Below are 27093 nucleotides of genomic sequence, written 5' to 3'. Positions count from 1 at the left end.
GCTTTGAGATCACCGCATGTCTGGGGCCCAAAACCCACCGCCGGGAAGGTGGCTGAGGTGGCCAGAGGCTCTCATCGTAGACACAGAGATAGCTGACAGCTGGAATGAAGCATCAGAGGCAAAACTGGCTGGGCCGCCTGCCCTCGGCACCAGGTAGGCCACACCCACCACCCACGTGTCCCACATGAATCACCCCCACACCCACAGAGCAGCCTCACCCCATAGGAGAAAAGGCAGAAAAGGCACTTGCTGTGGCACAAAGCCGTAGATCTGGTCCCAACCCTTCCCTCACACATTTGATCCTCAGAGGGGAATAATAGCCTCAGCCTCCTCACTTGGGAAACAGGAACCACTACAGAGAACTTATTGACCAAGGTTGTCATGCAGAGACAGAGATGATGGAGGTGAAGAAGCTTCATAAGGAATCCAGACTACAACCAAAGGCTATCCTGGTGGCCAGCTGTAAGACTTGACTTCCACCTTTCAGAACTGGTTGTTGGGATCAAATCCCTCAGAGACAGAGGAAGTCCAACGTTTCCCAACAGCTATTATGCATCATGGACCTTCGTGTGCGACAAACTCACCGCTTCCTGCCTCTGTGATCTTGGGCAAGTCATTTGTCCCAAGCCTGGGTTTCCTCACCTGTCAATCATCCAAACCCGTGTTGGCAGGTAGAACATAAATGAGGGAGGGAGTGGAGAGAGAACAGGGCCTCGAGTGAATTCATAACCTGTGGCGGCCGAGTGTTATTGTCACAACCATTTTTTCACCCACCAATTGTCTGTGTCACTGTTCTTCAAGGCCAGAGCACTACAGGAAAACTCTGCGCCCTCTCTACTTGCCCAAGCGGCTTCTGGGGAAGGGGTGGAGCATAACTTGACTCAGGAACTACATGCCTTCTGCAGGGAAGATGTGTAGGCAAGGCATGACAGGCTTAGAATGGAAGTCCCTGCTCCGTGACAGTGCTATTGGCTGATGCAGCAGGGACTTTCCCAACTGTTCCCAGGAGGCAGGATCCTGATCACTACAACCAGCTAGGCCTGGGGAGGAGGAATGAGGCAGTCAGCTTCTAGGCCATGAGAGAGAAAGACCTATGGCCAGGCCAGGGCAGGACTGGCTTCAGGTGTGGCTTCGGTAGGACACACACCTGCAGCTTAATTCAGGGGAAACTGCAGTTGGTGCTCATAATTCCTCATCACTGTTCCAGAAACACCACCATCAAAGCCCTGCCTTCAATTAAATATGGCCTCTCTCTCCTCCTCACCTGCCCAGGCCTGACTCAGTCTTGGCCCATCTTTGCTTCTGATGTCTCAGCATCCTGGGCATGAGGCTGTTCCCCGGCTCTGTGTCGAAACTCCCTTGCTTGCACACTTTTCTTTGGAGACTAACTTAAAAGCTCCTTTATCTCTCTCACCCATAAGCATGGTCTGTAATGACAGGGATTAGGAGAAGCCCCTCTACTCTCAGGATATAACCTCATGGAAACCCAGTGTAGCACGAAAGGCTTGTCCACATTGAGTGTCGTTGAATTCAGCCACTGTGAGACCCACTATATAAGAGGCCCCGGCAAGATAGCAGTAGACCTAAGAGTGTTATCCCTGCCCTCAAAGCTTACGGACCACCCAGAAGACCAACTCCAGCAGGAATTATCCCATCCCAGGTGACAAGGGCCAACTGGGGTGAAAGGGACTCAGATAAAGGGAAAATAGAGGTTCAAATCAAGGGGGGCATTTGGGCTAGAATTGGAAGAAAGAAAGCTTCATCAGCAGGGTGTCAAGACTCCTGAGACTCCGGCCCATTTCAAGGCCTAGGACAATGTATGAACTAAGCAAAGTGATCAGACATGCGGCTCAGATGCAGTCCACTGAGTGACCCCAGGCTGCTGGCTCAATCCTGACCCCTTAGTGACCCAGAGTTGGATTGGCCGCTGGCCAGCCAGTGACTGTCACCACTATAATCTAACAGCGGACTGACCCAGCTGAACCAGTGGTACACGCTACAGGCGGTGCTTCTGGCTACCTGCACGGAATTAAGTTTGTGTATGTAAGCTTTCTATCTTGTGTCTGGGATCCACACAGCACAATCACAGATCTGTGCCACCGGAAGTCCCATGTCCTTCCTTCTGTCTCATGCTCCAGCCCTTGCAAACCCAGCATGGCTTGCCTGGTCCTGTCTACCATGTGGATGACCAGGCTCCCAGTTCCTGAGGCAGCCACAAGCTGTGCCATGCTCACCTTTCTTCAGCAATCTGAACTTTCGGTCCATGATGGAAAGAACATGCAATAATTCCAAGAAGAGACCTTCCAAATATTTCTGTCTGTGGAAGAGGAGACAGGGCCAGAGTCTGGGGAAGGACTCAGGCAAGGAGAAAAAAAAAAGATTCTCTTTACTTCTGCCTCAGCCTGCTTTCCAGATGCCTGACCATCAGGCAACCTCTAGGCGTCTGCCAAGATGCCCATGTGTGCCTCATCCTGCTAGCCGAGGTCCGAGTAGAAGGCCTAGTCAGCAGTCTGTCTGCTGAAGCCATCCTCTGTCTGATGCACAACACCTACAGGGGGTTCACAGGAGGCGAGGAGCAACCCTGCCCAACTCTCTGCACCTTCTAAGACTCACAGACACCAGTCCAGGTAACCAACTCAAGGACTCCATCTCTCCAGTGAGAATGAGCAGGAGTCAGGAGGGTGTGACAGTGTGGAAGTAAGAGGGGCAGATTCCTGCACAGATTCCAGAAAACACCCTACTTAGTGCTGTCAGCTGGAGCAGGAAGTGAGGCGGAATTTCATCGCCCACCTCAGGACTGAATGAAGGTCAGGATAGGTTCCATGTGCCTTCAGGGCTAAGAGCTGAGAGATGCTGTGTGTAATAAAGCAGGTCAATGGCTGGGGAGGCTGCTGAGGGAGGGTCAGGGATTCAATTCATGGGAAATCTGCACTTCTGCTCAATTTTGCTGTGAACCTAAAACTGCTCCAAAAGTAGTCTATTAACTTAGGGCTGGTAGGGCTCAGTGGTACAATGCTTGACTAGAATACATGAGGCCCTGGGTTCAATCCTTGGGACTGGCAAAAGGGGGAAGGGAGAAAGGGAGGGAAGGAAAAGGAGGAGAAAGGAGAAAACTGGAAACCACTAAGATGAAGCTACACTGGTAAAAAGTAATCTGGTTCAAAAAGAAAAGAAAAAAAAAGAAGAAAATAATAAAATAAAATAAAAGAAAAAGAAAAGAAAGATGCAGGCATGACCTTTATTTAAAAAGTCACTTAGGCACCAGGGTAGGTTGGCACCCAGTGGGGACTTCCCCTTCTCAGAGGGGAGGGGGAAGGGGCCATGGGGGAGCACAGAGAGAGTCTGCGATTGGAATGTAAAGTGAATGAATAAATAAATTAATGAAAAAAAGAGAAAAAAAGTCACTCGGTTTTATTTGTTTGTTTTACTTTCAACATTTCATTTATTTTCAAAATGTTCTTATAGCCAAACAGTGGAATTAACTGCATATAATAAGCTATGCACACACATAGATGTGTCAAATTATGGGGAATAAAGTCTATTTTAGTAGATAGTATTAACAAAAATTGAAATTGCATATGTTGGTAACACAACTCAATTCAGTACGAGTCTGACACGTTTTCTTTTCTGTGGTCTGCTAAATCACCATAACTAAACTGTTTTTAAATACTCTATTCTAATTTTATTCTCTTTGCCTATACTCTGGTTCCAAACAAAACTCTACATAAGCATCTCCAATATCTGGTCTATTACATCATCACTGCCATCCAAATATGGATTGTAGCCCCTGATAAATCTGCTGCATATTCTTCATAATCTGAACAAAAAAAAAAAAAAAAAAAAAAAAACCCTTCCCTTTCAGTTAATTCTGGATATTCATCTTGGTCTGCAGTCACTGGACTGATCTACCTCAGGGGTCCAGAGCAAGATCCCTTTCCCTCCAGGGGAAAAGGCAGCCACTCCTAGAACAAACAAAGCCCCAAAGAGTTCCACCTAGTTCCCAAAATAAAATCCCATAGCCAGCAGTGGCTAAACCCCAAATGGGTGTAAGGGGTTTCCCATGAATCAGAATTTGTTCAAGATTTTCTGAATCGTCTCCTAGAGCAGCCTGGCAGATTTGAAGTAAAGACCATACTGCTTGCAGAAACCCTCACTGGATTACAACAATAGGTGCCTTGCAAGGACTTTAAGATTTACTGCCAACAGACCAGTCTTCCTCAGTTTTTTCTCGTATGAGAGCTTGTCTGTGTATTAGACTGGAAACTTTCTTCCACCAAGTACTGCCTCAGAGATGTGGGCACGAATGAAGTGAAGGCTCAAGCTGCAGAGGGGGTAAATCAAGCTGATCTTCTGTGTTTGTGCTGTTTCTGGGAGACCCCTAGATATCAAAGGAACCAGAAGACAGGTTGCAAGAGCAGATTTTCTCCACATTGGTCTGTGGTCATTGCTGAGTGCTCCACACACAGAACCAAGTGAAAAAGAAATCTGTGGTCATCTACCAATCAATCACACAATGTTTTCTGAGCTGAGCTACAAGTAAAGCAAGAAGCCCAGAGCCCACAGCAGGTAGTAAGAAGCTGGCCCAGCTCCTTTCAGACAGAAGAGGCCTGCATGCTCCAGTCCTGACTCAGCAGTAAAGATGGGTTTAAAGTCAGACTGCCTGGGGTCAAACACAGGTCACACTCTTTGCTGGCTGTGTAACCTGCTGTCGGAGCCTTGATTTTGTCATTTATAACGTAACGCTAATAACAGCTTCCTCATGAGCTGTTAGGAAGTTTAAAGGGTAATGTATATCAAGCCCTTTCATAAGCACTTCAACCATCCTAGGGGGAAGGGAATCTATATTCCTCCTCACTCACCTGCTCTGTGGGCTGTGTACACCTCACTTCACCCATGGGAACTTCAGGGTCTAGCCTCAGCTCCTCCACAAGGTCTTACGCGTGGGTTGGGCATATTGCTGCAGACTGTGAAAGAGGGTCTGGTACTCCCTCTAAAGAGTGGAATGTCCCCGACGGGCTCCTAAGTTAACACTTGGTCTCCATCTAGTGGCACTAATTTAGGGGGTTAAAGAAAGTCACACCTTTACACAGACACATAGAGCCCGACTCTTAGTGTTCCAGGAGCCCTTACACCTAATAGTCAGTCTCAAGAAAGACCACTGAGTCTTCAAGATGGCTCAGCAGGTAAAGTCCCTTGCCTCCAAGTCTGAAGGCCTGGGTTTAATCCCTGGACACACACGGTAGAAGGAGAGAGCCAACTCCCATAAGTTGTCCTCTGATCTCCATACTTGGGCTGTGGCTAATAAATAAATAATGTAGAGTAGAAGAAAAGAAAGAAGACATCAGATGCTATAAAACTTACTACTTAACAAAATAATGAGATGCCCACATAACCATTCCAGACATGGGCCCGTCACAAACCACACACAAGATTAAGATCAGGTTAGATTAACCTTCCTTCTGTTAAAGGAAAAAAAAAAAAAAAAAACTCCCATTCCCTCAATAGAGTGTTTCTCTCTCTCTCTCTTAGTGTTTACTTACTGTTAGCTGGGCTATGGTAGTGCACACCTTTAGTCCAGCACTCAGGAGGCTGGTGGATCTCTGTGAGTTCAAGGCCAGCCTGATCTTCATAGTGAGTTCCAGGACAGCCAGAGTGACATAGTGAGAACCTGTCTAAAACTCTCAGACACTGAGCCACAAACCAGGCAGCACACACTAGCTGGTAGGAGGCCTTTAACACATACACAGCAGAGGACAGCCTGGTTTGGTCTCAGTGAGAGAAGACACACCTAACCCTTGAAAGACTTGAAGCCCCAGGGAGTGGGGAGACCTGCTGGGGTTGAGGAATGGGGTGGGTAGGACAACCTCTTGGAGATTGGGGGGAGGGGAGATGAGATGAGGAACTATCAGAGGGTGGACCAAGAGGGGGGTAATGACTGGACTGTAAGAAATGATTAAAGATGATTTTAAATATAAAATAATAATAATAATAATAATAGTCTCAATGTCTTCCTCTCCTCACACTGTATCCTTTTTAATAAAATTTTGTATCAGCTCTGGTCTGTTAAATATTTTTACCCCTTCTCTCTTGACTTGCCACAGCTGTTCCGTGCACAACACAGCTGTAAATTAAGTGCAATAAGCAGCAGTCCTCTGTGGCATCTGCTTCAAGCTCCTACCTTGAGTCTCGGACTTGGCTTCCTTTGATGATGGTCTGTAACCTCTCTCCTCCCCAAGGTGCTTCTGATATGAATGTTTTATCACACACCCTCAAGCACACACACACACACACACACACACACGCATACACACACACGGGGGCAGGGGGGTACAAACAGACTGAACAGGAAGCACCTAGCAACAGCAGCCCAAATTACTGTCACTAAGTTCATACTTGTTCTAAAGCATATTTGCAGACACATACATAGTTTATTTTATGAATTACAAGACTAACAGTGGTAGGCACATTTAGTACTTTACAGAGTGGGGCAGGGATATGATTACAGCAAATGGGAGGTCTTTAAAATTGTTCTGCCATGTCCTTTGGGTATGGCTCTATATTCTTATTTAAATAAACACTGATCTTCCATCGAAGGGGAAAGTCACTTCTGGGGCAACCTGATTCTGAAGGAATTGAGAGTGGCACGGGTATACCCTGCGTAGCCCACCTTCTCTGGGTTTGCCAAATGACAAAACCCTCCAAAGCCTCTCAGGGCGAGTAAGATGGTCAACAGAGTGTAGAGGAGAAATGTTCCAGCATTTCATATCGAAGCAAATAGTTAAAGGTTGTTTCCCTAGACTCCATCTGCTCATAGTCTCAGCCATCCAAAAATCAAATAAAACCAGGGTCTAACATGTGCCCAAGTAGAGATTTACCATCCACTCTGTTTAATAAAGTTCGTAAAGAGTTGAAAGCCAAATGTTTGAAGACCTTGGTTGGACACACATCTCGCTCCCCACACACCTCCCACCTTCCCACAGCAGGCCCAGAGAAGTCCCAGGGACGTGCCTAGGCAGGCAGAGTGGACCCAGCCAACATCAACCCTGCTCTGATGTTCCCTGAGCAGACCTTTCCCCCACAGGAGCAATGGGCCAGCCAAAAACCCATCATTGACCCCTGCATGGTGTCCCTCCTTTCTCTCCTTGGGCCATGGAGTCCTTGAAGACCTCAGCATCCTCTGGCTTGAGGGATCCCGTGTAATGCTTCAGTTGGACTTCTTCCTGCTGGGTGTTATGCCTGTCTCGAGTGCTTGCATCCCTCAGAAGGGGAACCAGGGCAAAGTTCTTCCAGTTTCTTCCTGAAACTGAGAGGCAGCACATCATTACTGCCCTGGATGCAACAACAACAATGGTTTGCTTGCAGGCCTCACACTTTTGGGTGAAAAGAGACCTGGAGACCCCCTCAATCACTTAGAAGAGGGGGCTATGATGGTTTGGTTATGAATGGCCCCCATAGACTCATGTATCTAAATGCTTGGTCCACAGGGAGTGGCACTATTAGGAAGTGTGGCCTTGGAGGAACTGTGTCACTGTGAAGATGGGCTCTGAGGTTATACATGCTCAAGCTACCCCGAGTGTGGCATGCAGTCCCCTTCTGCTGTCTTTGGATCAAGATATAGAACTATATCATGGCTCCTCCAGCACCATGTCTACCTGCATACTGCCAGGCTTCCCACCATGATGCTAATGGACTGAGCCTCTGAAACCATAAGCCAGCCCTAAATTAATTTTTTTCCTTTATCTGAGAGTTGCCAAGGCCATGTTGTGTCTTTGTAGCAATAAAACCCTAAGACAGAAGATTGTAAGAGCCAGAAGACCAGGAAGTTTGCTGAGACTATCTCCTAGAAATGGCAGCCTAAATAAGACCCAAACAATAACAATAGACAGGGAGATGCAGAACAGGAAATCTCACAGAGCCTCACCACTGGACAAAGAACTACAGGCACCCAATGACTGCAGAGAGGGAGAAAAAGCCTCTCCCAGGGACAAGAGTCCTAACTGGTTATCCAATACAAAGTGTTAGCTTTGAAATCATAAGCAGACTCAGCAAGTTATATTTGTGTATATATGCATAATGTGTATGTATATATCTATGTGTATATGTGTGTATGTATGTAAATATATACATATATATGAATAAAAAAGAGAGGTTGGAGGAAGGGACATGGGTAGGAAAATGAAGTTATTATATTTTCATCTCAAAACATATTTTTGAAAAATTTCAGCCAGGTGTAGTGGTACGTATCTTTAATCCCAGCACTCGAGAAGCCAAGAGAGATGGATCTCTGTGAGTTCAAAGCCAGCCTGGTCTACATAGTGAGTTCCAGAACAGCCAGGGCTACATAGTGTGACCCTGTCTGGAATAAAAAAAAAACAAATCTCCAAGCTCTTAGATCCATGAAGCTCTTCTGTCTTCTTTGCCAGTTGAGCTCATCCACCCAGGTAATAGCTACACTTTCTTCTTCCCCCGAGTTCCTGGTAAACCTGATACCACACCCCTGCTTCAGGCTCCATTGTCTCTCGGCCCAAATGGGAGGGTGAAGAGATTTCTGCAACCCAACTCCACACTGGCAGTCCTAAAGTGATGAACAGCAGCCAGAAAACATCAAGACTTAGGGTCAAGGCTCCACCAGGGCATAGAAAAAAATGCCAAGGGGGACATGGTGACACTGGCCTTCAAATAAGAACTTTGGCATGACCTAAAGTCCCCTAAAGGGAGCTCTAAAGGAAAACTCGGTTACCACTGCCTGTTAAAATCCCGTTTAACTGGCTTGAAAGTATAGACACTCGGTTGGGGAACTGTTGACCTAGGCAGTTCCAGGATCTCCAGAGGTAGATGAGGTTCCCACCTCCATTCATCATACTCTAATACCAAGTGTTAGGCCAGAGGGTTTGGGACAAAGGCAAGATGGCCTGGGCCAGAGGTCCCCACCCTTTTCTTCTGATCAGGGGGCCCTCATTTTCCAAAGTCTACATAAAATGCTGGACAAAGCCAGCTCCTAGTTCAGGATTCTCAGAGTAACCACTGGATCTAAAACCCACCTACAGGGCCCTAAACTCACAAAATAAGACTATAATAAATATAATATAATATAATATAATATAACCTATCTGTACCCTGTCATCACATTGGAATCTCCTCCCACCCCCCTTTAAGAAGCCCCTACCTCAGCCCAGCCTTGTGATTTTACTGACCACCCCCTCCTGTGAGGTCAGTGAACCTGCCTGAGAGCTACCCCAATAAACCTGCCATTTTACTATAAATTCAGGTCAATTTGATTTGTTATACCAGTGAAGAAGCCATTTATGAAGGCTTTCCACCCACTTCATAGTTCTTCCAGTTCCCACCTTCCTCCCCTGGCCTTTCTCACCTGAGTTCTCCCACATCTTCCTACCCTATGGTACCCAGCTTGGTGAGAAGGGGCCCCTGTTATCTAAATTATCTGGCTACCATCACTAGAGTTTCTACTGTTACAGAAAGGAGAGAGCAAGTGGTGAAAGTGTAAAGTCTCATGTAACACTCTACCGTTTCTGTTTCAAATGGCTACTCTAAGTGGACAGAGGTTCACTTAGATGTGCAGGGTAGAGAGCCATGAGGTCCTTGTGCTCACAGATGAGCTCTTAGGAAAACCAGAAATGTTAAACACTCAGGGATGCCTCCTCAGTAGAGGACGTGAATATCTGTTTTCCACTCAGAGGGCTGGGGTGGGTATTGTTAACAGCCTGGTGACCTGTGCTATCTGAAGTGTCAGGCCACACCCTAATTCCCCAGACTATTATGTTTATCCCAGATTCTTCCTCCATAGACCTTTATCTTGAGCATTGTTTCTCAGTCAACAGCACCCATCCCTAAGATGTCACATGTATTTTGTAGCTTGGTGATCTACCTCTATGATGACCTAGACCACAGCAGGTCCTTCCCTATGCCCTTAAGCTATAAAAACCCACTCTTATGGAAGAGGCCACCTGTTAATCACACCTTAAGCTTTATTGTGATAAATGTCACCAGGAAACTCTCCCCCCCACCACAAATGATGCTGTACTTAAATATGTCTAAAACAAATATGCCCAGTGTCAGGCTCTAGAAGATTGAACCAACAATGGCTAACTAGGTAAGTAGGAGGATCATGGTAAAAATCACACACAGTCTGACAGTGTTAGCACACCTAACAGACTGAAGGGAAGATGGCGAGCAAGGGTGATAATGTGACCAAGGAGTCTTTCCACTTACATTCCTAGGAAAATCACAGAACTGCTGGGGACCTGTGTGAAACTAATAAAGCCCCAGAGCAGGGAATTGATATCCTAAAGTACATCTACTTTTTTCTGTACTAGAATGAAACCACATGCTAAACCAGTGACCAATCACTACTGAGTTACCTCACCAGCCCCTGAGTCAGCCTTTGACAAAATAATCTCCATATCCAACTGTAATGGACAATTTTGGACTGGACTGTCCTGCTCATGACAGCAGTAAGCTGAGCAAAATTCCATTCAGCAGATGTGTTTAGGGCTGAGGTGACAGGTGTGAGCTACTATAAACCCTGAGAGACACGGCATTCACAAGAGGAGCCCTATGAACACCCTATCTCTCTGCTTAGAGACCATCTTTCCAACTACAGTACGGTAATCAGTCATCCTATAGAGCATGGAATTTCCCCTGAACTACAGAGAAAGCAGCTACCCTAGCAGCTGACACAGCTAAAATCAGTAGAAACGGAGCATAGGAGAACATTGGGGGACTGGTTAGTTCTGGGGTAGGGTGGTTACCCACAAGTCCTTAGCTGAGAATTAGACATTGCTTGCTGATGGTGAGGATACATGGGGTTTAACAGAGATGGCTGCAGTGGGGCTGGAAGTGGAGCGGACACACTTAAGTTTGAGTGCAAGAAGGGAGCATAGACAGAGTGTGGAGACACCCTTACACACTTACGGTGATTCCCTAATAACTAAAGTATCTTTGAGGGAAGGTAACCAAATCCAGGTTCCACGGTTTCTTACCCACAATGCTAAGCACACAATCTGAAAATACTGGACCTAAAAGGGAAACCAGGGCCATGTGGTCCTCTGTCACAAAAAAAAAAAAAAAAAAAAAAAAAAAAAAAAAAAGCAGTAAAGAGAAATGGATGCCAAGGTGGCCCAGATGTTGGGATTGGTCAGGGACCGATGACTCCAGGGCCTTGTGTTTGCCAGACTGAGTGCGCTACCTGAGCCAGTCCACCCCTTAGCCGACAGAAAGTGCAAAATAATTTATGAATATGTCCGAAGACACAGAGGAAACGTGCTGCTAATGGAAGAATGGCTAGAGGGCCTCTCAGCAAAGAAAAGGAAACGTCAACAGAAAAGCATAGGAACTCTAAAACCAAAAGGCTTAAAGTTTGAAGTTTGAAATTCTCTGGATGGGATTAAGAGCAATTGGGAGCTCACTTTGAAAAAAAAAAAAGGTGGATCAAAAAACATCACATTTGAGAAAGAAAAAAATAATTAATCTAACACCCAGCTTCTCAAACTGCGGACTATGACCCCATATGGGGTCGCATAGCTGAATGGGGGGGGGGGTCTTGAAAATGTTGGCTGTACTAAAAGGTTTCTGAGCATGCAGCAGCCAAACGTTAATTCGAAATCAAATGGGAAGTGAATCAAGGGGACCCTTGCAGTGCTCTGTGTTTGAGGACATGCACCTGTCACAAGCACGGGCTGGTGTCTGTTGCTGTTAAGCACCTGAGGTCTGATGTGAGGAAAGTCAAGATGGAGGGACCCTTCCTTCCCAGTGTCAGGCCCCTCCCTGCCGTCAGCCGATCCAGCACTCCTCACCTCGGCCTGACCTCAGGGAGAAGCTCAAGGTGCGCTTGACGCCCTCACAGTTGCCCGGGTCCTCGTTGATGATGCCCACGTTGGTGTTCCAGGTGGTCCAGTTCACCTCATCCACCCTGTGGGGGAGGGGCAGGGTCTGGGAGGCCAGCTGTCTGAGTCTGAACAGCCTTCACATTAGGACGAAGACATAGCAGGCGGAGGGACAGCCAGGGCTTATTTTATGGACATCCCTCATTTCCCACCACACCACAAGGCCCAAGAACTTTAAACACTGGATTCCTCCTGCATTAGGCTCTGTTTACCAGTTAGTCGTTTTTGGACACCTCAGGTTTTTTTGTGCTTAATGTTGGAAGTTCTACCTCCTGAGATCTGAGATGGGGGTCCTGCGCCCATAGCTGGATCCTATGATGGCCCTTGGACCCATTGCTGGCCTTCAGAGAACCCCATTTATATGACTAGCCCCAGAGAGCTCTAAGCCTAATCTCTACACCTTCATTTGGCTCCAGATGGGTCCCCCATATCCAGGGCCGAGACCAGTTCTCAGCTCTGACTCCTGCTTCGCCTTACCTGAAGCACCACCGGTAGTCATCCTTGCCATCGGGTGTGAAGCCCACCTGCAGCAGCTTGCCGGAGCGGAAGGCCTTCCTCATGCACTTCAGGAAGCTCTTCTCTGTATCCAGGATGGTGATGGCTCTCTGGAGGAAAAGGACACAGGCCCTAGGAGTTGATGGAGCTCACAAAGGGACCGTGTGGGATGCTAAGTGAGATCAGAGTCTAGGCTGCTGGGTCTAAACCCTGGCTCTGCTACCTGCCAGTTGTGTGGCTTGAAACACAGAGAGATGACATCTTTGGACCTCAGTGCTCTGTCTAAAGATGAGATGCTGACAGAATTCCCTTCAGAGGACTGTGAAAGGTGAAATGAAGTCAGGTAAGTCTGACACTTAGATCAGAGCCTACCATCCAGTAAGTGCTTTGTTGGTGGGGGTTCTGAAGGCAAACATGAGCCACGCAGCTTGGAAAGAAAACCCTTAGGGCCCACCCCATGAGAGCAATACCCATGTGTCTAGTGTCCAGTGCTCACCTAAGCCAATGATAACCCATGGGGCTAAGCCTACATCTACTGCCCTCTGGGATTGCTCAGCCCTGGACCCAATGCAACATCTGTTAGTTACAGCATCTAGTTAGGCCCCCCTGACTGCCTGAACATGATGGAGAACCGGGATGTCCATGGGAAGGGAGTCTTCCAAGGGAGCTGACGATGTTGATCCCTGGGCTCGGCTGGGTTCCCTGCCCCCTCCTCCATCCCACAGGGGCTCATGCAGAAGGGACAGCCTGCAGGCTGCACTCCCCCTGCCCCCACTCTGCTGCCCACCTGCAGCTTCCAGATGTTCTTGCTCTCTTGTGCAATCTTGTTGACAGTCTCACCCATGAGAGCTATGAGCATGTTGAGCAGGAGGATGTAGGTGAGAATCACATAGGCCAGTAACAGGATGATGAAGACAGCCTTGAAGTCATAGTTCTCGGTGAACTCCAGGTCGCCCATGCCGATGGTGAACTTGAACAGCTCCAGGCATGTGGAATACAGGCTGTTGTAAGAGTTACCTGGCCTGCAGGCAGACCCCCGGCATTTGTGGGGTACAGAGTCCACAGGTAGTGAGTTATTCTTCCCGTCCTCAATCAGTGTCACTACGGCTACAGGTCACAAGAGAAAGGGTGTGGGTGGATGAAAACTGAGCCCCCAGAACCTCCTGATACCTACCTCTCTGACCCCAGCACCCCCAGCAAGAAAGCCACTCAGCCGTGTAGCCCCTCCCCACCCCAGACTAGCATAAAACTGTAACAAAACTCTGCTTTGTTATAAGAGCATTATCATGATCTCATAGAAAAAGTGCTCGAAGAAATCTGCAAAGCTATGCAGATCGTGCACATACTGTGTTTGTATAGCACACGACCTGCTCAACCTTATAAGATGGACCTGGCTCACTTTGCCAGCCACACCATGTCTTTTAGAGATCCACTCTAGAACCTTGGGCGTTGAGCAGTCCAAAGCAGAGTGGCCCCTGATAGTATTCTTCCTTGGAAGTGTAGTACAGAGCTTGAGAACTGCTAAGCAGCTGAATCCAGTTCTTACTGCATACCAATATCCAAGAACCCTGAACCCTATCCCTTCTTGTACTGATTCACATAACTTCAGATCAAGTGCCACTGCCCACCCCGATCAGGTCTTACAGTCATGGACTCTCATCCCTCTTAGGCAGGAGGGATAAAATAAACAGCCCAATGGGAGCAGAGGCGGGCATACCTCAAGAACCATCTAACTGCAGAAATCAGACAAGGACTGAGGCAAAGGCATGTGGTCACAACAGGATGTGGATCAGTTAGAGGGGCCGAGGATCCGGTGGTAAGGAGCTCCATAAGACTAGATCTCAGTTTTAAAGTCACAAATGATAACAAGGATTATGACTCAAGTGACCCTGTGTGAATCTACACAGAGCAAAAAAGAGTCTCAAGGCCATCCTCACATTGAAAAGTTCAGTTACAGAGAGGGAGGAAAACTCTGCCTTATGATAAAATGCCAGGGACTAAAGGTGAGAGGAAAGGCAGGATTAGGGAACTGCTTGAAGGCTGGTGCTGTAACTCAGGGGGCATTTCCCTGGTGTGTGTTAGACCCTGGGTTCAAGCTCCAGCAGAAGAAACAAAGAAAGAAAGAGAGGAGAAAGAGAGAAGAGGAATGGGGAAGGAGAGGGGGAAAGAGACAAAGAAACAGAAAAGGAAGAGAGAGACAGAGACAGATTTTAAAACGGTTAAAATTGGGGAAAGCTCGGTCAGAAGAAAGAAGTCAGTCATTCTTACAAGTCATCCTTCTCTACTCTTAAAACTTCCTTGCGAGTCTGAAATAGCATTGAAATAACCTGGATTAAAAACTGAGCAAAAAGTATAGCTATACAGAAAGCAACCAGCACAGCATCTCTAAAACAACTGGGAACATCTCATAAATTACACTTCCAAGTTCTCAGGCTCACGGTGATGTGCTTTCTGTTTATCCATTCTGTCATCTGCAAGCATGCGCCTGTCTTCCCCACCTGGCTCCTCCTCCCCTGGCCCTGCAAAGCCCCGAGAAAGACAAATGAACCACAGATCTGCCTACCCACCAGCCTTGACTCAGCCTGTTACCTGTGGAAAATCCAAACAAGAACACGAGGTAGACAAACATAAACCGGCACAGGTCTCTGAGGATCATCTGCAGGAAAGAGCAGGCTCATGAAAGACAAGCCCAGTCCTGGGAGGAATAGAAGAATGACCCAGGCTGTATCAGCCCGGAGTGGCCAGAGAAAATGGAACCTTCGACGGGCTGGATTCTACAGTTTTCAGCTCAGACAGCATGAAGGAATCACTCACACCTCTCCCGTGGCCTTTGTTCAAGTTGGGAGATGGCAGTTTGGGATGCAGAGGCAAGAAGTTTGAAGAAAACCTCCATGTCAGGGTCAGTGCCAGGTTGCTTGGTTCTTGGGGAATAAATAGGCTAAGAGCTAAACCAATGGCTCCCCAGAGGATACAAGGAGACTGAACAGAGTGCATAGGACAGCATCTCACATCTATGGGGCAAACAGGGCTCCGTGGAAAACTCATGGGAACCTACCTTCTCTATCATGACAGCATAGATGCCCATCTGCTGGAATCCTCGGGTGTAGTAGAGCATGTTGGTCCAGCCCATGGCCAGGGAGAACACCATGGAAGCCACATACTCCTTGCGTTGGCTGAAGTACAGTACCACAGACACCAGCATGAACAGCGACTGTACAAAGCTAGGGGCAGAGGCAAAGGAGACCAGCTTAAGGGGAAGCTAAGAACAAAAGGCCCTGGAGCTGCAAGTAAGAGTGAGAATGTAGCCTTTCCCAGCTAGGGCTGGGATGCCTGCTCCCTTTAGCCCACATCTTCTCTGCAGGCACAAGGAGCAAAACATATGGCATGTTGGGAAGCAAAATCTTATTCTTAGAAGCACAAGGTAAGTATAGTACAGATGTTCCTTGATTTATAATAGCCATGCCCTGCACAATCCATCGTGTGTCAAAAATATAAGAGAAATGTATCGAATATACCAGCCTCCTGATGATGAGTGCTTATGCACATGGTGCCGTAAGAGGCAGCGCTTCCCCTTGGGGCTGCCCCACTGAAAACACTGAAGACTGTGCGGGGGGGGGGGGGGGGGAGGGGGGGGAGGTAGAGGAGAGCAAGAACAGGCCAATCACAAAGAGGAAGATGTGAGAAAGAAGCAAGAGCCGTGAGAATTCTGAGGCTGGCAGCAGAGAAAAGAATCTCATCAGGGTGAGAAGAAGAATCAGGCCGGGGGGGGGGGGGGGGGGGGGGGGGGGGGGGGGGACACCCAATCAGAAAGACAAAACAGCAAACAGGATATGGTGGCCTACATCTGCCACCCCAGCCCTGCAGATACAAAGGCAGGAGGCTTGATGTGAGTTAGAACCAGGGCCAGATTGGGCTGCATAGCCAGACCCTGTCTCAAACAAAAGGAAAGAGAACTCTAGGGGAAAAAACCCTCAAGGGGAAAAGGGGGGATTTGACCATGTGTTAAATCCATTTAGAGGCTTGGATTTAAGGGAACTTGCACCAGGATGTGTGGGAAGAATTAACAGTGTGTGCAATGTGAACTAAACTGGGGAAACTTCAGAGGACAAACATGCATTAGGAAGATTCAGAAGCTGTTCAAGAGTTAGGGATATTTACAGAAGCATAAATGCAAACGCTTGACCACTGACTAACAAGATATTACATAATCACATTGGGGTGACAAAAAAGGAGAAGCAGATAGGAAGAAGGAAGCCTTGTCAGCGGCAGGACTAAGTGGCAGAACAAGAGCCTGAGGAAAGAGGGTTTCAGAGAATGGGAAGGGTTGGGGGCAAGGCACTGGTCTGGCCTATAAGCACGTTTGCACTCTTGTGATTTATATCAACGTGAATGAGTAGTTTTGATAACATAAATGCTACATGCCTTTAGTTTGATAGTATGTTCTATATTAATAAGTATAATTATGTGTAAGCATGTTTTTGTGTGTTTACACACACATACACACACTAACATCACTACAATGTGGCTACACCTTTTAGAAACTGGAATCTTGAGTGTACTGGCATAATGCTGCTATGTAGGGAACATTTCTTCCTTTAGGCAAGTCAGCATTGTGATAGCCCGTTGCTGCAGGCCCTAGAGCCTGAGCCGCCCTTCAGGACTAAGATAAAGGTCTCTGAAGATCAGAGTGGGACCATGAGGTTTATAAATCCTAAGAACAAACTAGTCACAGCATCACTAGAAACCAACTCCTTAATCACTCCCAACAGGAAAAGAGAAGCCCCAGGATTGAGAGGAAAGGGGAAGAAAGTTTAAATGAAGATCCAGAGCCCCATGGTCGAAAGCCTCTGCAGGATGGGTTTTGCAGGTTCCAGTTTATTTTGTGAGCAGAGGCTTTCGGCAACACATGCGCCTTTGCTTATCGGTCTCCTCTAAAAGCAGTGGCTCTCACCCAGGACCACATACCACCGCGGCTGCGGCCTCCACCCACACAGGAAGCAGATTTGTCAGTATCTCTCTGTAAGCGTTTTTGATACTCAAGACAAGAAGATGGGGGCTAGCTGCTGGTATCTAGCAGAGAAAGGCCATCGATGCTGCTAAATGCTCAGTGCACAGGACAATCCCTTTCCCACCCACTGAGTTATCTAGTCCAAGGTGTCCATGACACTGGAATAAAAAAATAAAAAAATAAATAGAAAATAAAAACTGCCTTACAGACTGGAAATTCTTGAAGGCGGGGAAAAAAATAGGTATACTTTGCCTCTGTCTTCCAGTGATGACCCAGTGAATGGCAGGGGCAGGCACACACTGTGGACCAAGTAAGTCCAACTGCAAACCATGTGACCTGTGACACAGTCTGTTGACCCCAGCACCTGACTTATCTGGCAGAGTAAACAATAGCTGATATTGATTCATCTAATCAATAGTGTTAGAGTGCCTCCTACCTTTGCTTCAACATGCTTACTGAGGCCCTACTATGTGCCTGCTCAAGCATGGGTGAGAGAATGAGGGAGAACCAGCCTCGGGAGGTCAAACAGAGCATAAAGCACCACTTACAAAAGTATCTCACTGTAGCTGTCCACAAACAAACTCTTGAGGGATGGCCGCCTCTGCAGGAAATATTGAATCTGCGAATAAACAGACACAGTAAGTTTCTTGGATGTTAGATGTGGCTAAATGGGGAGGTTCCAGCATGCTTTCAATGGGCCACCATACTGGAACACTGGAATGGGTTCCAGCAAGGAACATGAAGAATGGAGCATCAGTAAGTCAGGCTGAGGGGTGGGTGACGCTATGTGACTCATGGAGAGCTTTACAAACCTAGACTACGATCACCAGTGTACCTAGAAGGCAATCGAGGAAAAAGGTCACCGAAATCCTATCAGCTGCTGTGATCCCAGGGCAGGGCTCAGAAATTTCCTGTCTTCTAGTTTGCTCTCCCACCTCCACCATCCTGCTCTATACTGAGTGTGACATCATAGCCAGAATCCCTTTATGCAGCTACAACTGAACCAACCTGCCAGATCAAACTTTGGGGGTTGGGAACTCCTCTCCAAAACACCTCCATGCACTGGCCCCCAGTTTAATCTCTGCTTGCTCAGAGGTGCCCACCTGCCGCTAGGGCTTTATACTTTCTTAGATAATGTAAGTCGCAATTGTGAAAAGACAGTGTTTCCATAAAGACAGGGCAGTGATTGATACAAATTCCACAAAAGTTGGATGAGAATGTCCCCATAGACTCGTGTGTTTGAATACTTCATCCCCAAATTGGTGGGACTGTTTGGGAAGGACTGAGAGGTGTGCCCTTGCTGAAGGACGTGTGTCACTCGGGACAGACAGGCTTTGAGGTTTCAAAAATTTCTCCCACCACCATCTTCAGTGGGCTTGCATTCTCTCTCTCTCTCTCTCTCTCTCTCTCTCTCTCTCTCTCTCTCTCACTCACTCACTCACTCTCACTCTCTCTTCCTCCCCTTCTCCCCTCTCTCTCTCTCCTTCTCTCTTGCCTCTCTTCCTTTCTCTCTCTTCTCTCTTTCCTCCCCTCCTCCTTCTCTCTTCTCTATCTCTGCCTCCTGTCTGTCATTCAAAATGTGGGTTCTCAACTGTCACTCCAGCCACTGGCTACCTACAGCCTCAATTCCTCCTTTATAGATTCTAACCCTCTAAAACCATGAGGCCATATAGACCCTCTTTTTCCTGTAAGTCTCTTTGCTCATGGCATCTCATCACAGCAATGACAAAGTAACTAAGAAGTTACACACACACGTGCACACACACATAAACACACAAACATGCACACATACACACATAAACACACAAACACACATACACATACACACATGCACACACACACATGCACACGCGCGCGCACACACACACATACAAAAAAGTTAAGGCAAGAAGATCAAGAACTCAAGCAGACTAGGTTACACAGGGAAACTTCATGAAAAACAAAACAAAACAAAAGCAAAGAACAGAGCTAGAGAGACGGCTCAGAGGTTAAGAGCACTGGCTACTCTTCCAGATGTTCTGAGTTCAATTCCCAGCAACAACATTGTGGCTCACAACCATCTGTAATGGGAACCTATGCCCTTTTCTGGTGTATCTAAAAGCAACTACAGTGTACGCATATAAATAAAATAAACATTTTAAAAGATTAAAAAATAAATACATACATTTTTTAAAGACCATAATGATTTCAAATTCTGCATTCAGCTCTTTTTTCATGGACATGTGTTCTCACCCCTGCCCTAAGTTTTACTCAAAGAAAACCATAAGCCATGCATTCCCTAAACTCTAGATTTTACACAAGGGTTGACATGAAATTCTAAAAGGAACCCTCACATTCAAAGGCAAGACCCTGGTTCCTGAGGATACTCCACAGTCAGAAAAGTACTCACTGCGTGAGGAGGAAGGCCAACACTTGTGAAGTGAAAGCCAGACACAGCTGCATTTCACTGTTAGGCTAGTGCTCAGTATGGAGTGCTAGGTAGACGGTCCCCTGGAGCTTCCCAGGCAAGCAGTCAAAGAAAAGACTCTCCCCACAAGAGCAGCCAGGAGACTTAGTAGTGGAGATCCAATTGATCTCCATGTGCCCTTGGGAGTATACTGGGTAATCCCTGGAACCCAGCCATGGACACTGAGGAGTCTCAGCTTTACCCACTCAGCTCTCAGCCGTTGTGCTCCCAGTGTTTGTCAGCAGCAGCAGAAGCCCACAACTTGTGAGGGGATGCTTACCCCTCGGAAGAAGAAGTAGACTCCTCCTGACACAGACAGGATCTCTCCAGTGACTCGGAAATAGTCTCCAACGGTGTTTTTCAGCTTATAGGGGGGCTGTAAGGCACAGAGGAGCTGGTGACACATTCATCCAGTCAACAAGTATTCACCAGGTGCCACCAGGTACCAAGCCTCATAATTAAGACTTGGCTCCTGCCTGGGAGACAAGCCTCCATTAAAAGAGAAGCAGAGGTCTATCGAGATGATTCTACAGGAAGAATGGTGCTCTGTACAAGCCTGAGAACTGATTCTGGTCCCCAAAACTCATTGTGAAAGGACAGAGATAACACACACACACACACACGCACACACAATCATCATACAGATATAAAACAACAACAATAATTTTAAGGCGAGAAGCACAGAGACAATGAGGTATCATGGGTCATCTACAAGATGGTCCCTTTGTAAGACTTGCTTCCCAGAGTCTCTAGGTATGAGAGGATCCTTCCAGTGCTATGTTATTCCCCCCCAAGCAATGTCCCTGCCCAGGGCCAAGTGGATGGGAGTGGGTGACAGGGTAGGTGGAGGTGCTCTTACACACCTGCTGTAAGGGTTGGGTCAGCCTGCAAGAGAGAAACTGAGGCCAAGGAAGTGAGGCTCTCCGGGCAGTCTCTCCACCTGTCAGTGAGCTAGGAAGGGGAATCCCAGGCAAGTTCTGGGCCTGGAGCCTACAGCCTCTTAGGGAAATGCTTCACCCAACCCCAACCCCCAAATAGGGCCCATGTTCTTGGCCGCACCAAGCCTTCCACGGGCCGATAGTAGGCAGCCGTGGTGAAGATGATCATATACAAGCAGTAGACGAAGAAGTTGAAGTAGAAGATGCGCTTGACAAATCTGTCCCACTTGTCCTGTAGGAGTCGGTTCAACGGCTCCACGAGAAGCATGTCATGGCGGTTCTACGGAAGTAGAGAGAAGTGAGGTGAGGCTCATCCCTGCACCGGCAACTACCTGGATAGCCACACCAGGCTGTGGCACTCCTCACACCTATGCAGCCCACCCAGTTAAGGAAGAATGCCAAGCAGCCAAGAGTCACCGAGGTCTGAGGCATTGTATAGCCAGGGCCTCGGGTTGGTCCCTCTCTGTTGTGGTTCACTAACTGACTACTCTCATAGCTTCGGTGTCTCCATGAGTACGGTGACTGGTGAGAAACTGGGAAGGTCCTAAATCAGTGGTTCTCAACCTGGGGGTGGAGCAACCCTTTCTCGGGGGGGGGGGGGTTGCCTAAACCCTCAGAAAACACAGGTATTTACATTGTGATTCATAACAATAGCAAAAAAATGCAGTTATTTAGTAGCAATAAAAATAATTATATTGGGGGATGGGTCACCACAACATGAGGTCCGTAGTACTAGGAAGGTTGAGAACCACTACCCTAAGGGCTCACTTAAGAACTTCGGTATTTACCAACAACATAATCCCATTATTTCTAACAATTAACTTTCTTCACTCCCCGGCAAGATGACCCCTTGGGAAGCTGAGGTTGCCTTTATATTCTTTATTTCTCATGTTTGAAGCCCTGAGTGAGGTATGTGAAGGAACCTAAAAGGCCTGTCCTGGAGCAGGGGAACAATGTCAAATACTGTCATTTGAAGTAGCCTTTAGGCGAAAGTCCCATATCTAGAGGCTTGAAGGCTCATGAGACTGAGGATATAACAGATGAGTTCAAGGCAGCTCGTCCTAGCTTCTCTCCCGTGCTTAAACACTACCACAGAGACACTTTTGTGTGGCTCCTATACACTTTGGGAGATGGGAAACTCTTCACTCCTTCAAGGGCCTCTGGAGAAATATTAACTACAGGGATGATCTATTATTTAGAGTAAGTTGGTCATCTCTACCTTCCACCAGTGTATCAGGTCAAGCCGAATGGCCCACCAGAAAGCATTGGGGATATGAATGTTGATGGCTGTCCCTGAGCTTTTTCTCCTCCGAGTTAAATTCCTCAGTCTGTGATGAGGTCATTCAGACCACCCCTTTAACAACTCAGATGCCAGATTCAACATGGCAGCCCAGGTGGGGCTGACAGGGCAAAATAGGTCAGGCCTCACCTTCCTTGGACTGTGTTCCTATAGATACAACTTCATCCAGTGGGGCACCATGGCAGCCCCTCCCTGCCTTTGGCAGAGACTTCAGCTCCCAAGTCCACTTCTGGAGTTTGGAGTCTGACTTTAGGAAGAGGGGACAGGTGAGGTAGCCTTATAGACTACTCATTAAGTATCGCTGAGTCTTTACTTGGAGCTAGAAATACTAAGTAACATGCCACCCTCCATACACAAACTCTAGATAAAGTAGCCAAGATAAAACACCTACCCATGAGTAGAAAGAAAATGCAGAAACACTGCTATGTAACTCCGAAGATCAGAGCATGGCACCAGCCCAGAAGCCATAAGAGAAAAAAACAAATACCACCAAGCAGCTTGACCCAATCAGAATGAAACCCTTTTATAAGTAAAGGGTGCTGAATATGAAATTAAAAGGCAAAAGACAGACAGGGAGAAAAGCTATACTTCAGCACCAACAATAGAGAAAAGACTGGTTCATTCAGAAGCCAAGAATGTCTATAAACCAGGAGAAGCCAGCACAGTCCTATAACCTTTGGAGACCCACAAAGAAGAACAAAAGGCCAGTAAATGCACAATGATGATCCTCCCTCCTCACTGTGGGGTGTGGTGGCCCCTGGCTTACAGTCCTAGCACTTTACAGTGAGGAGGATCAGGAGTCCAAGGCTGGCCTGGACTGCAGGACAAGCCGCTGTCTCACAAAACAACAAGAAGAAACAGGTTGGGTGGGCGTACTTTTTGATTTGGAGATTCCAGCTTCCCGTATCTTTCACGGGAAAATCCTCAGGCCTGTGTCAGCGGCCTGCAGATAGCCTGACTGTCCTGTGACGAAGGCTGGGCAGCGGCTTTTAAATGAGGCACACACGTGCGTGCTCAGATGACATTAACTACAACACATGTCCATGACTGACAACTGCTTGTCCTACAGTGTATACAGTGTGGTCCTGCTTACACAAATAAAGAGATTCCACAAAGCTTTTCACGTGGCATAAAGAAAGCTGTCCTTATCTCTGTACTTCTGAAATGTCCTCGTCTTTTATGATCTAATGGCTGCCGTTTGTTTGCTAAGGGAAGCACAAGAGAAAGGAGGTGGAATAGGTCTACAGGACACGGGCTCGTGGCAGCCGGTTTTCGTGTGAGAGGCTGGAGCAAGGGCAGGGTCGAGCTGGGTAACCTTGTCCTGGCCCTGGCCACTCACAGGCGTCTCACTGCTGCTGTAGGCGATCACCTCCAGAACTGAGTTCTTCTCACAGGTGTCAATGCAGGACAGGTCATAAAGGGAGGAGTGCACCGGCCCGTAGGCCCATTCAGTGAACTTCCTGGACAGGTGCCGGCACTCCGGTTCATGGATCTCCCTCTGGAGAATGTAAGCCAAGACCTGTGGCAGGAAGGAGATTCCCCATCAGGCCAGCCCAGGCCATGGACGGCTTCCCCAGGCAAGCTCTGAGCTCTTACAACAAATGCATTCAGCTTTCCAGCTCCTTCACTAAGACACCCAGGCCAAGCCCCAACACCTTTCCCACTATCAAGATCCACAGAGCTGACTCTGACCTCAGCTATACCCACATCAGATGCAGTTCTCCAGGGCCCCAAGAGTTACAGACCTTCTGTGAAAGGACAATGACGTTTTCTAGAAAACTTCAAGCCAGAAAGAAATAATCGAAATCTAAGGAATATGCCAGGCTTGATGGTTCATACCTGTAATCCCAGCATTCAGAAGGCTGGGACAGGAGAATTGTTCCAACCTTGAGACCAGGCTAGTAAGTTACATGCCAGCCTGGACTACAGAGTGAAATACACACACACACACACACACACACACACACACACACACACATACACACACACATACACACACATACACACATACATACATACATACAAACACATACACACACACACATACACACACATACACCACACATACTACACACACATACACACATACACACACACGCATACACACACACACATATACACACACATACACACACACATATACACACATACACACACACACATATACACACACAGACACACACACACACACACACACACCTTGAATCCCTGTGACAAAGTTGGAAATTAGACACCACCATGTTGACCTTCCTGGTTTCTGCTCACAGCTCCTTTGGCTCACATTAACTGCCTCATTAGCTGGTAGAATTAGAATCCTGTACACACAGTCTTCTATCCAGCCACCCACCCCCCGCCTGGTATCCACAGCTCCAGGCCAAAGCCCCAACCTACCCCGATCTTCCCACTGCTAGCAGCCAAAGCCAGTGGTGTGAGCCCCTTCTTGTTGGTGAGTTCTTCCAGCTTCAGCGTGGGGTGGAGTTTGGCCCCCAGGATCAGGATCTCGTTGTACATGTTTGTCACGAACTTCGTGTTGTCAGCTGTGTTATCCGCCACCTCCACCAGGGCATGCAGCACCGTGTTGCCCACCGAATCCCGGGCACTGATGTCTGCTGGCTGACAGGAGTTCTGCAGCAGGAACTTCACAATGGCCAGCTGGTTGGTACATGCAGCCAGGGACAGCGGCAGCTCACCTGCAGCCAACACAGGATCCCCAGTGGAGCCCCACAAATGAGGCTTGTTCCTGGATAACTGGGCCTCTAGCTCCCTCATGTCTACCACATGGCCTCCCTACCAAAGTAGAAGCCAGGCCTCCCTTTGGTTTTCTTGAAGAAGTCCCCGTTAGCGGCAGCCTGGACATCTGCTCCGTTCTCCACCAAGAGAGTCACCAGCGTCATGTTCCTCCTCTCAATGGCGATGTGCAGTGCTGTCTGGCCTACAGAGGGAGGCGCACTGTTGGCCTTGTGATTACAGTCCTGCGGGGGTCCAAAGAGATGTGCCCAGGGAAGAACCCTGGGCAGGTAGCAACTGCTTCCCAGAAGCACCCAGAAAATGCCTGCACAACCTCTCACTGTAGGAGGCCGGGGTCTGCAAATTAGGCCAGGGAAGTCTTGAAGCAGCAACAAAACAGAGCAGAAAATACCAAGCTGCAAAGGAAAGTGGACAGAGGGAAAGAAGAGGGAGGGAGGGACAAAGGAAGGAGGAGAGAGGAAGCCAGAAGGTGTGACAGCAAGGGATAGGGACCACCAAGTCAGCAGGAGGGCAGCAGAGATCCCAGGGTCACAGGAGGAGACTGCAGATGAGAAAGGGCAGGGATCAGAGCCAGGAGAAAGCAACACAGCGACAGGAACTGGGGCTGCCCCCCCCCCCAGAGTGCAGATGTTCTGTAGCTGTGCCAGGCCACCCCCAACCTCACCCTTGTAGTAGCTGTCTGTGTAGCTGGCATTGACAAACTGCTTCAGGCTGTCTGTCTTCCGGGCGATGTCCAGGAGCAGTGCAATGGTGTCGTTCTGCCCATTGTGCAGATTGAGCATGGCTTTCAGCAGACAGGTCTTTCCTGTCTCTGGGTCTGAAAGGCAGAGAGAAGGTCAAAACCAGGTCAGGCTTGGAAAAGGCCCCTGGGAAGCCAGTCCTCACAGGGCCACCTTTGAACTCGCTGTCAGTCAGGCGCTTCTTGCTCTTCTGCAGGAAGGGCAGCAAGCTCTCCAGCTCCTGACAGTTACTCTGAGCCACAGCATCAAAGATGCTCCTGCGATCATAGAGCCTCGGGGGCTTCTCAACGCCAGTGGAGACAGAGTCCTGGGAAGACTGCCTGAGAAATAAGTCATACCCTCATCACAGGCCCAGCAAAGAGTGTGACTAATCCCCAAGGCAAGCCAGCCAGCGTAGGAAACACACGGAACTGTAATAAGAACCCTGGGATACTCGTGTCCCCAGCCCGTCCCTGGCCTATCTGTAGACAACTTGGAGAAAGCTGTTGCTATTACTGTCACCTCATCGTCCACCCAGAATACCTGCCTTCCTGCTGGGGCTCGGGAGACAGGAGCCCAGAGGGGCTAGGATGATTGGCTTGGCCCTTAGAAATGAAAAGGCGTCTTCACACTACCCAGAAGCCGTCCTGAGTGACCCTCTGTGCTGCCTCGGAGGAGGCGGGAAGGTTGATGGGCTCCTCACCTGTGCTGTTTGTCTTCTTGGTCCACAAGATCCTAACCTTGAATGTGAAGCCCAAGTATTTGGGGCTGCTGAGCATTTGGGGCCTGGGTACTTTGCATGTGCTGACAACTGGAATCAGCATGTACACTCCAGCATCTGTGACTGAGTGTCCGGTGAGATGACAAGAGTGTGGGCCAGACCACCTCTGAGGGCTCCCCAACTCCCCAGCTCTGTGGCATTTAATGGAGGAGCAGCGAGAGCCCTTTGTGGTGTTACCGATGGCCGGGACTGGTCTTGGAAAGGAAGGGCCACCAGACTTACCTGACACAGGCAGGCCCATCCCCAGGCCTCTGGATAGTGACAACAGAGCTGACAGTGATGATAGGGCAGGAGGCCAGCCCACCTTCCTCATAAGAGCAGTCCAGGGGAGAGGCCTCCTCTGAGTCACCCTTCCCAAAAAGCCGGGTGCGACTCCTGGTAGTGAAGATGTGGGGCTTGGCTGGAGGTGGCTTGGAGTTAGGGTCTCTGTCTGGAGGGTCCAGGCAGGAGTTCTCTTGGGGTGGGGGCTCAGATTCTCCCGAGTCTAAGCTAGCCCATTGCTCCATCCTTGCCAGATCCTCTGTGACCCAATTTGCAACCTGCAGGTAGCCACAAAGATAAGGTCTGTGCCCATCTTGGGGACTAATTCTCATCCCCTCCCCACTCCCACCCCCATCTCCTTGTCAAGCCTGCCCCCCTCCCCCTCCCGCCCTGAGAAGCAAGACACCTCAAAGGGACAACTAGTAGTGCCCTGCAGAACTAAAGTTTTCAGGGCTGGGCCTCCCACTTCAGCAGCCCTGGGGAAACAGAACTGC

The 27093-nt window shown here is 48.3% G+C and overlaps 1 protein-coding gene across 1 annotated transcript; it reads right to left on the bottom strand.

Annotated features, from left to right (window-relative positions):
* Positions 1-7106: 7106 nt before the first annotated feature.
* Positions 7107-26859, bottom strand: TRPV1 (transient receptor potential cation channel subfamily V member 1; the record flags this gene model as incomplete). Its single annotated transcript, XM_080922401.1, has 15 exons — positions 26561-26859; positions 25732-25898; positions 25503-25655; positions 24882-25022; positions 24482-24780; positions 23430-23609; positions 20912-21070; positions 20133-20228; positions 17955-18025; positions 15454-15619; positions 14988-15054; positions 13186-13505; positions 12381-12508; positions 11814-11929; positions 7107-7303 (listed from the first exon to the last, which is right to left on the bottom strand). The coding sequence occupies exons 1-15, from the start codon at positions 26842-26844 to the stop codon at positions 7107-7109; spliced, it is 2544 nt and encodes an 847-aa protein (XP_080778527.1). The 5' UTR covers positions 26845-26859.
* Positions 26860-27093: the final 234 nt, after the last annotated feature.

The sequence above is a fragment of the Micromys minutus genome, assembly GCF_963924665.1.
Source record: "Micromys minutus genome assembly, chromosome: 10".
In the NCBI taxonomy this organism is placed as follows: Eukaryota; Metazoa; Chordata; class Mammalia; order Rodentia; family Muridae; genus Micromys; species Micromys minutus.
This window is presented reverse-complemented; position numbering and strand designations above follow the sequence as displayed.